The 11,484-nt window shown below is 43.5% G+C and overlaps 1 protein-coding gene across 1 annotated transcript; it reads right to left on the minus strand.

Moving 5' to 3' along the window:
- Window positions 1–4,506: 4,506 nt before the first annotated feature.
- Window positions 4,507–5,194, minus strand: LOC121807539 (oleosin H1-like). The gene has a single exon (XM_042207798.1). The coding sequence runs from the start codon at window positions 5,191–5,193 to the stop codon at window positions 4,717–4,719; it is 477 nt and encodes a 158-aa protein (XP_042063732.1). The 5' UTR covers window position 5,194; the 3' UTR covers window positions 4,507–4,716.
- Window positions 5,195–11,484: the final 6,290 nt, after the last annotated feature.

Genomic DNA, 11,484 nt, shown 5'->3' on the forward strand with positions numbered 1-11,484 from the left:
GCTGCATCGCCGTTACCCCCCGGCATCATCTGCATCCCGGGTGCCCACCCCGACAACATCTGCATACCGGGATGCATTCCCGGTACTCCCTGCCATCCCGGCATGCTAACCTCGCCTGCCATCCCGGGCATACTACCCCCGGCTGCCATCCCGGGCATCATCTGCTGCCACGGGTACATGTTGTAGTACCCGGGCATCGGACCCCATCAACCTCCCATGGGTACCGAGGGAGTTTGAGACCCGCTCGTCACTGGAGTACCTTCGTTGTTGTTATCCATTTCGCGTTGTTGCTCTTGTACATAAATTAAGATAGAGAGAATACTCGTTAAAACAAGCGGTGCAAATGAAAATGACGTGCAAATCGCGTATATATAATGTTTCGAAAATGAAAAAAAATCCGCTCGCCAATCGCTTACCGATCCGGAGCCTGCAATGGCGGCAAGCGGATCAGCGAGTGCTCGAAAATCAGCGTGCGCTCGCCGATTTTTACGCCGAAATTCGGCTAGCCGGTTACAATGGTTCGGCGAGCGGATCGGCTAGCCGATCCACTCGCCGCCATTGTGGATGCTCTTAGAGCATTAGCAGTGGTGCGGATGTCTCGGCGGACATCCCAAAAACACCTTCTGCCACGTCATACGGACATCCCACTGCGGATGCCACGTCATACGGACATCCCACTGCACAATGGCGGACATCCTCAAGGACATCCCGACGGACTTCCCACAATAAAAATTCACAAATTAAACAATTTACGGAATTAAAATTTTGACACAAATACGGGGAAAATGAAACTACTTTATTTAAAAAAACATACTTAATGAAAAAATACATAATAATTAAAAACAATTACATTGTTAAAAAAAACCCGCCTTCTCAGTCCTCGGATTCCCCGCCACCAGTCCCCTCGTCGTCCCCGCCGCCACCATCCCCCTCGTCGTCACTCTCCGACATGTCACGAACCCCAAATCGCGCCGCATATTGTTGATGATATCCTTAAGCGACCGCTTGTAATGGCGGTCGGTCGATTGGCGCCATTCAACCATTGCACGTAACAAGGTTTCATGTGTCGCGATGCTGGCGAATGAGGGGTTCTCGGGATCGTTTTGGGTGGGTGCTACCGATTGGGCCTCGCCGGATCCACTGGCACTTTCCCTCGCCATCCGCGCCGTGGACTTTTGCCCAACCGGGCGACGGCGGTGGCCCGACGATGTAGGCGTCGGGAACTCTGTCTCGGCGGGGGGAATTCGTGGGAACCAGCACTGCTATTGTACTCCCCGGAGGCGCTGATATTCGCCGCTTCGGCCTGCTAGATTCAACACCCGCAGTGAACTTGGTTGAAGTCTGCACCACAAGATAGACCTCCCAATATTTGAATTCCCCGAACCCCTGTGCATTGTCGATGAACTGATGGTGAGATAGGAGCTTCACATCCTCGGCAGACATGCGGCTGGTTGCTGAGCGGAGGTTGTTTGTGCAAATGCCGGCAAATCAGCTGAGCTGCCTCCTCAGCCGCTCCCACTGTTTCCAGCATTGCTCTCCGTTGCGAGGCTTCCCCCCTGGCAGTTTGAACTGGAGGTAGCTTTGGCTAATGCGCCACCACATCCTGTCGATGTGCTGGTTAGCCCCGACGTACGGATCCTCCACCACACTGATCCACGCCTTCGCCAGCGCGATGCACTCCTCCATGCTCCAGACGATCCTCTTCTTCCCGCTGGACACCTCCCCTACCTCAGCAGCCCCCGCCTAACCACCGTATATCGGGACGGGCGAGGTAATGCCCCGTCCCCTGCCCCTTCTTCTCTCTGGCCTCCCCCACCTCCCTGTCACCGTTAGTGCGTCGGTGGGAGAATCCCGGATCGGAGATAGCCCCAACTTCTCAAGCGAGAATGTCTCGATGCCAGTGAACTGAGTCTCGAGAGGAGTACTCGGTGGGTTGTCTGGTGCCAGTAAATCCATATAGGGCCGATAGACGTTGTCCACCGGCGATTGGGGGACCCCCTGCCTACTCCCCCCGTAGCGCCAGGCGATCCCTGCATCATCCCCGACATCATCATCTCGGGCATCTAGGGCATCATTCCCGGCATTTCGGGCATCATCCCCGGCATTCCGGGACTCACCCCGGATATCTGGGACATTTGGGGCATCATCCCATACCATTGCAAGTACATGTTGTAGTATCCGTGCATCATCCCTGCCGCCGTTTGAGATTGGGGCATCATCCCCGGCATTTGGGGCATTGCGGCGGACATCGGCGTACTACCGCCGACGGGAAAATAAGGCGCATGTGACTCGCTCGTGGCGGGGGAATCGCTATCATTGTGCTCCATTGTTCTTCGAAAAAAAAGTATTTTAGAGAGAGAGAGATACTCGTTAATACAAGTGGTGTGAATGAAATGAAGTTCAACGATACGTATTTATAGAATTATTAAAAAAAGAAATTAATGCAATAATCGGGACGTCTGTGCGGACGTCCGTGGGAGTCAACGCAATGGCGGACGTCCGCACGGACGTCGCCACGGATCTCCGTGGAACGCTGTAGAACTCCGGTGTCCACAGCGGATGTCCGTATCCGTGCCTCCCTTGCGCAATGGCGAACGTCCCGCGCGGACTTCCGGCACGCCGGTCGGAATTCCGTCGGGACGGGCGCCATTGCTAATGCTCTTAAGCGGAGCCATTGCTAATGCTCTTAAGTGACTAGAGTTTTCTCCTCACTCTCTCTAGACTTCTCTCTCGCTCTCTCTACTCCGATCATTTTCCTGAGACAATTCTCTCTACAACTTCTCTCTGATCGCCATTCTCTCTCTGTACGAACATTGTAATCTCTAGCAGAGACAATTCTTGTGTTGTCTTGCGGAGTACGACACTAAATCAAACTTCATGGTTTGATTTGTTAAGTAGGAGGAGACCTCGACAGTTTTCAGTGAGTTCTGAGAGGTTTTTGTGTTCTTGAGAATGTTGTGGTGTGTGTGCGAAGTTTGGTGAACGATTGCATATCGATTTTGCTTGAGTTGTGCGTTAATCGATGAGAGATCCTAGTGTTTCTGGTTTGGGCACTCCTTTTGTGCTCGTCTTGCAACCAGAGCCATTATTCCTTCAATCTCTTGTTTCTTATCTTGTCTTCTCTTTACTGTTTGTTACAGATCCATAAGGATCTAGTATTCTTGTATTACTGATGTCGTTACCTAGTGTGTAGGTGATACTTCAGATAGCTTAAACTTGAACCAGTCGAGTTTCAAGTGTAGCTATGTTTCGACTTATCTTGTAATGATAGTGTATTTATCTTTGTATTAAGTGAAACATTAGACTTCATAACATTTAGAATAGGCAGAAACGTAATCATCCTGACAAGTAAATTCATTGTTCTGACATGAGTTTTGAATAGATAATCGAAAGGTTCAGTTTAAATTCAAAATCGATTATTTTTTTATAGATGATTGATAGGGACTCCAACTTTGTGTCTGCCTAGTCACCATTCCCTACGCTAGACGAGCAGCTTAGCAGCACCGAGCCTGACCCAAGCCCATCTGAAAGCAAACCTAGCCTGCATGAGTAGATCGTCCGACCCACACCCGAAAGAGGCCCAACTTCTTCATGGACGATTGAAGATCTATGCATATCTTAGTTTATTTCAATTTCCATAGTTAAGACTTATTTTGTTTATTTAATTCACGTAATATTTTATAATCTTTTTGATATCTTGCCTTCCAAGATATCGTTGGGTTTAGGTTAGGATATCCTCGCGTTCTTTTCCTAGATGAACTAGGAAGGTTGAACTGTCTAGTGTCGTGGATTCTATAATACTAGAATTCCATAGATAATTAAATCATGAATTCCATAGCATTGAGAAATAAAGTACAAATTTAATCTCATTCGCCCGAACTTTCCATAGATAATTAAATCATGAATTCCATAGCATTAAGAAATAAATTACAAACTTAATCTCATTCTCCAGTTCTGGCGGAAATCACCCCAATCACCCCATAGCACCTCAACTGAGGTTTATCTTATTCTTCTATTTGTTCGGTTTATCTTATTCTTCTATTTGTTCGTTCAATCCCCATAAGGAAAATCTTATAATTCTATTTGTTCGTTCAATCCCCATAAGGTTTATCTTTATTCACCCCATAGCACCTCAGCTAAGGTTTATCTTATTCTTCTATTTGTTCGTTCAATCCCCATAGCACCTCAACTAAGGTTTATCTTATTCTTCTATTTGTTCGTTCAATCCGTGGTTGCTCAGCTCGATAGGTTCTTGGTCAATGATTGACGATTTCGATTCGATTTCAATTTCAATTCAAAGTAGATGGTTTTGCTTTGCATTTTTCAACGGTTCCCCAATTTGACCAATTTATTGTTATTGCTATTTGTGAATGCTCTTATAAACAACTAAAGAAGTAGTACTATTATAACGCCGATGAATATAGTCTCTACTCCAGGATTAGAGATAATATGTGTTGATTAGTCTTTCAATCAGCGTATTTGATCAGAATATACACAACACTCCAATTAACAAAGTGAACACAAACAGCTTCTATCAATCCGCATCAATTCCAGACTAAATGTTTCACTTTCACACACAAACACAACTATCTACACATCATACAAATAAAATATAAGTGCAAACTCAATACATAAAAACTCACACAAAAACACACATACACCAAATTCAACTACTTCCACATTTATCATTATTCAATCCAAATCGCTCCACCTTCTTCAAGCCTTGGCAGCGCCGCCGCCAGCTTGGGCGCCGCCCTCCTGGGCCTTGCTCTTGATCGTCTCACCGACCTGCTTCGTCTTATCCCCGAAGTACATCGTCCCCTCCTGCACGCGCCTCTTCGCGTAGTCGAGGGGCTCCCGCCCTGTGGCCTGGCGGAATGAGTTGAACACCCACGACAGCGACGAGAGCCCCGAGAGCCCGAACGCGCCGGAGGTGAGGAATGCGGCGACGGTGCCGGCGATGAGGATGGCGGCGGGGAGGAGGATGGGGCTGAAGATGACGAAGAGCGGGGTGGCGACGGCCAGGCCGAGGAGGCTCCCGACGAGCGTGATCCCCGCGAGGCCGAGGAGGCTGCCGCCGACGGGGAGGAGGGTGAGGATGGCGAGGACCTGGGCCGTCGAGGGGCCGTTGCGGGGGAGGAGGCTCTTGGCCCCGCCGGCGTCGGAGTGGAGTTGGATTTGGCGGCGGTCCATGGTGAAGTGAAAAGAAGAGAAGAGTGAGTAGTTGTAGTTGTAGTTGTTGTTGTTGATTGTGATTGGAAGTAGTAATAATTAAAGGGAGGTGGGATGGAATGGGGGTTTGGAGTGATGATACGTGTTGGAGGTGAGCTTGCATGAGATACAAGTTTCACTTCCATTTTGCCACATTTTTAAAATACTGTACTTTATTGTTTATACTCAAACCTTCACCGATAACATAATAATAGTACATGTTTATATCTGGGACATGTACTATTATGGACTTTCAACATATCCACCCATAGTAGTTGCACAATATTTTTTTTATAATTAGTTGGATTGAAGTAAACAAAATAACATTTATATATAATTATAATTATAATTATATCGATAATTATTCCTCAACTAAGCATCTATATATAATTATAGAGAGATGATCAAAGTATAACTAATATTAAATGTATAACTAGAGAATAAACCTCAATCATTAGAACAAAATGATCTAGTTCACTATATAAGCGATTTAATTCACTATAAGAGTGATTTAGTTCACTACAGGAATGAATGAACCAAAACACCATTATAATGAAGTATTTACTTCGCAAAGGATTTAGTTCACTGTAAAGACGCTTTGGTTCACTTCTTTCTATAGTGAAATAAATCGCTCTTGTAGTGAACTAAATTCGTGTTCACTAGTTATGCATTTAAGTTGTGATTTCCCTAGATCACTACTCATTAATTATATCTATAATTTTTCTCTTTATCTATAATTAGAGATCACTTTGATGATATTCCATGTTCTCCCTCCGTCCTAAGGAAGATGACATATTCTTTGGGTGACACGAGGTTTTATGCAATTTTATTTTGTGTGTTAAATGGAAAGAATAAAGTAAAAGAGAAGGAATAAAATAAGATAAATGTGTTTCTATTTTTAGTAATGAGTCATCTTGATGGGAAACCAAAAAGGAAAGTGGGTGATTTCAGTGACACGGAGAGAGTAAATGACAAACAATGAAGTAAATAAAAATAAAAAAATAAATAAAGAGAAGAGAGAATAAAACACAAAAAGTTTACAATGATATCTAAACCTTAACAGCATAACGAAGGCACTAGATAATCAACAACTTCAAAATAGATGAAATAAACATTCCAAGAGATATTCAAAAAATTGAAAACTGTAGATCTAACCCTTCAAATTTAATTTCCTTCAATCCACATGAAGATAACGAGTCTTCTACCTCTAGTTAAAATTCAAGGTGATCGGACAATGTTTGGACCTGGCTGATAAGGTTCCTTGTGAGGGAATCCTTCCATGTGCCCAAGAAATACCCAAAGTAGTGTTTGATCTCACTTTTTAGTTAAGATAAACAAAGATAAGTTGAGCTAGCCACAAAAACTAGGCTCAAAATGGATTTTGATGGAGAGAAAAGAAGGTGAGAAGAAAGTGTAAAGAAGGAGGAATCCTCTTTGAGGACCTATGACCTCCCACAAGAAGATGTGGGCAACCCTAGGCTACTTTCACCCAAAGCAAATACTCCATTGGCTCCACATTCATGACTACACAACCATAAATGCATACCTATACTTGATTTAGCCAAATGAACATAAAACAAGCAACCTACAATGTAGGAATTTGGATAGAAATCTCACATGGGAGATGCTCTCAAAGGAGTCTTCATATTAACATTCATCAAAAGTCCCCTCTAAAGTCTTACAAAAAGGATATTTATAGTTAGGGTTGGAAACCCAAGAAAAGGCTAAAAAAACAAGGAAAAAACGGCTGTAAAAGTTGAATCGCCCGGCCGGGCGTTTTGGGAAAGTGAAATCGCCCGGTCGAGCGAACTTTCTGGATTCGGCGCTGCTTCTTCAAACGCCCGGTCGGGCGTTCTGGGATGGTGAAATCGCCCGATCGGGCGAACTTTCTAGACTGTAGACGATGCTCAGCGCACAAACGCCCGGTCGGGTGTTTTGGAGGTGTGGATTCGCCCGACCGGGCATTCCATCTGCCTCCTCCATTCCCCTCCTAATGAAGTTTGAAACGCCTTCCCGAAGCTTTTGTCTCATTGATCTTGTGACGGGCCTTCCGGGCAACTTAAGGGGAGTCGTGGTCGGGTCAGCCCGGGCCTTTGACGGGCCTTTGGGCACTCACGTGCATAATGGCCATACCCCTTGCACTTAAAACATTGAACCTTCTTGTCTTCCATAGGGGCTATAGCTTTAATAGGTTGAGTACCCGGTAAAGCCTTAACGATCGATCTCCCTTGGGTATTTGGATTGGCCATGTTTTCCACCTTCTTGCCGGGAGCACTCCACTTGCTAGTCCCCGTCCCTCCGGTTTGGCTAGACGCCCATTTAGCCCGACTAGAAACCAACTCCTTACTTTGCCTCTCAAAAGTGTCGGCAAACCCAATCACCTCATCCAAGGAAATTCCCCTCAATGCCTCCACTTGCACCTTGTGCTTCAAGTTGATGTTAAGGCCATGGATAAATCGATCTTGAGTCGCCTCTTCTCGCTCCTCCACCCCTACCTTGCTCATCAATGATAGGAGTTCGTAGTAGTACTCCATTACGCTCTTCGTCCCTTGCTTCAAATCTTGAAACTCCCCTCGAAGTCGGAGAAAATAGGACTTTGGTACAAAGGTAGTCCTCATGAGCTCACACAACTCCGCCCACGAACCCACTTCTCCTCCCCTAACCATCCTTCTCCTCCTCATCGTATCATTCCACCATGTATCCCCATTGCCACGAAACTCGGCTATTGCCACCTTCACCTTATCACCTTCCGAAAAGTTATGGAGTGAGAAAATTTTGCTCATTTGTGACTCCCATTCCAAGTAGGCCTCGGGATCAAACTTGCCGTGGAACTCGGGAAATGTGTGCTTGATAGACTTGGTGGGATCATCATACCGCGGCTCCATCTCCTCCTCCTCATAGTTTCTATATCTTCTATGCCTACCATTCCACCCATGGTGCCCCATGTTTCCATTCCCTCTTCCGCCCATCATGTTCCCGAACCTACCATTCCTATTCCCATTCCGTCCTCCTCCTTGTCCCCCACGCCCCCCATGATCGTACCAACCATATGGCTCTTCCTCTCCATTACTCCCCTCGGAGGCATCATGATGTGTGTGATTGCTCCTAGAGGTGTTTGACCTTGATAGTCGCAAGGCATTCAAAGCGTTGAGCTCGTCGTGGAGAAAATTTTGGTTGACATGGATGGATACTTGCTTCTCCTTGAGTTCATTCAAATCCCCGAACATAGCATCTTGAGTGACATGCATTGTGGTTTGGCCTTCTTTTAGATCCCTCAAATCCGTCATAATTTTTTCCATCAAGTTTTTCAACTCATCCCCCGCCACACTAAGACTCGTGCTCGCACCCGGTTGCGGATCCCCCATCGTGGTGGATCTAGTACGAGGTGGCATTCACAATGGTACCTACAATAAGAAATAAAAATAAACTAGGATCTAGTCCTAAGGGTTAGTAAAATCCACACTCACACACACAAGAAGGGGAGATTTTAGTAAGAACTCACTTCCCAATTGGTAATCCCACCCCCAATTCACTCACCAATGTCACTCGGAAAAAGGCTTAGAATATAGTGAGGGCTAGGTTCACTCACTCTCAATATCCAACTTCCTAAATGCAAGTGCTAAGAAAAATCATTCAAGGTATACACATAGTCAATATAACCAAGCAAGTAAATCCAATCAAGCATGTGAAAGTAAGGTTCAATGCCTAAGGAAGCTAGCAAACAAACTTAGTTGAGCTGAAAATCTATGTAACTCTTGGTTGATCTTTAGGAAATTTTTTTATATGGCTACCCAACCCCAAAATTGATGAAACTTGGTAGATAACAAGATTAAAGGGTTTAGAAAGAGGGAAAAATATCCCCAATATAGCAGGTTTTTGAGGAGACCCTCGATTTTACGTTTTCCCCAAATCTGTCAAACTAGGGCACAAAATAGGGCAGCAACTTCACACATTAATTTGACCTATCAAATGATGGAATTTTTGGCTGAGATTTTTCTGGAAAATAGTTCATATATCAAGGTTCATGCACACCAAAAATCAGCTCAATCCTACAACAATTGACCAATAAACAAGCAAAGACTAAAACAAAAGAAATAAGGAAAAACAAGGAACAAGAAATTTCATAGAGGTTTAAAATCAAACACTTGGTAGGTACCTAGGCTCTAGATACCAAATGATAAGGTTCCTTGTGAGGGAATCCTTCCATGTGCCCAAGAAATACCCAAAGTAGTGTTTGATCTCACTTTTTAGTTAAGATAAACAAAGATAAGTTGAGCTAGCCACAAAAACTAGGCTCAAAATGGATTTTGATGGAGAGAAAAGAAGGTGAGAAGAAAGTGTAAAGAAGGAGGAATCCTCTTTGAGGACCTATGACCTCCCACAAGAAGATGTGGGCAACCCTAGGCTACTTTCACCCAAATCAAATACTCCATTGGCTCCACATTCATGACTACACAACCATAAATGCATACATATACTTGATTTAGCCAAATGAACATAAAACAAGCAACCTACAATGTAGGAATTTGGATAGAAATCTCATATGGGAGATGCTCTCAAAGGAGTCTTCATAATAACATTCATCAAAAGTCCCCTCTAAAGTCTTACAAAAAGGATATTTATAGTTAGGGTTGGAAACCCAAGAAAAGGCTAAAAAACAAGGAAAAAAACGGCTGAAAAAGTTGAATCGCCCGGCCGGGCGTTTTGGGAAAGTGAAATCGCCCGGTCGGGCGAACTTTCTGGATTCGGCGCTGCTTCTTCAAACGCCCGGTCGGGCGTTCTGGGATGGTGAAATCGCCTGGTCGGGCGAACTTTCTGGACTGTAGACGATGCTCAGCGCACAAACGCCCGGTCGGGCGTTTTGGAGGTGTGGATTCGCCCGACCGGGCATTCCATCTGCCTCCTCCATTCCCCTCCTAATGAAGTTTGAAACGCCTTCCCGAAGCTTTTGTCTCATTGATCTTGTGACGGGCCTTCCGGGCAGCTTAAGGGGAGTCGTGGTCGGGTCAGCCCGGGCCTTGGACTTCCCGTTTGTATCACTGGCTCTCATAGTGATGAAAACTGAGACTGTGTAGAAACTTGGAGAGCACTATTTTCTTCTTTATTTCCTTCTACATGTTTTCTCTCTTTTTCTTAATATGGACGGCTCCTACAGTAATGATAGGTATTTATAAATTCTCCTTTAATCTATTTAAGTAAATAAATGAGTAAATACCGTATAAGTTTTTTTTCGACAAGTAACACAACAATTTCGTTGGATATATACTCGATAAATCATACTACTACTTTTACAAGAATTTTAATCATATCAAATTATATCTTTTCCTATTTTCCTAATCATATCAAATGTATTATTCAGGTCATTGTCATATTTTTATAATAGTAGTAATACTTAATTATATTTAAATTTATGTTTGTGATATGGTTAATATGGTGCATTATATTGTTAATTTTTCCTAAATTACTAACATCTTGTCTTGCTTTCTCTTCACCACAAATTTAACCCGCAACTTCTGCAATAAAGAAAATAAAAGTTGCCTTGTAAGTAGAGTATGAGACATGTAAAAATAGATAAATCCAGAACATACATGGTCAGGGGGCTAACTAACCTGAAGGAAAGCCCAAAGATGGCGGCCCATTTCATACTGAAGCATTTCATAAACTTATAACTGAAATCATTCAGTTCAAAAGTATATGTTATATATTAAAGGTTACACCTCAACCCTTTACACTTATAAAATATAAATACGATGTAAAAGACATTTTAAATATTAATGTCAGCTCTGATTATTAAAATATAAACTAAGTTTATACTGACATTTCAATATTTAGCAGAGTTAGCAACTTAAGAAAGCTAGCAACGGATCTAGGGTTGTCAAATCGTGTGGGTTGGGTCGGTATCGTGTCAACCCATTATCGACCCAACCTAATCATGTCCCAACCCAACCCAATCCGAAATCATCGGGGTTTTATCGTGTCCCAACCCAACGGGTTCGTGTCGGGTTCGTGCGTGCTATCATGTACCCAGAAAAAGTCAACTCTCTATTAATGATAGTAAGTTAGCTTGACTCGACACGATAACGACTAAAACATGATGTTATTATACGATTTAAACATGATATTATACGATAAAATAAAAAATTACCAAATTAAAATAATTATTTTCCTAATCAAAATAATAAAATTAAAGTATAGTAATATTAAATCTATATAATAAAATTAAATAATTAAAAAAATTAATTAATATTTTTAATTAATAAAATTAAAGTATAG

The sequence above is a fragment of the Salvia splendens genome, chromosome 6 (genome assembly GCF_004379255.2).
Source record: "Salvia splendens isolate huo1 chromosome 6, SspV2, whole genome shotgun sequence".
Lineage (NCBI taxonomy): Eukaryota > Viridiplantae > Streptophyta > Magnoliopsida > Lamiales > Lamiaceae > Salvia > Salvia splendens.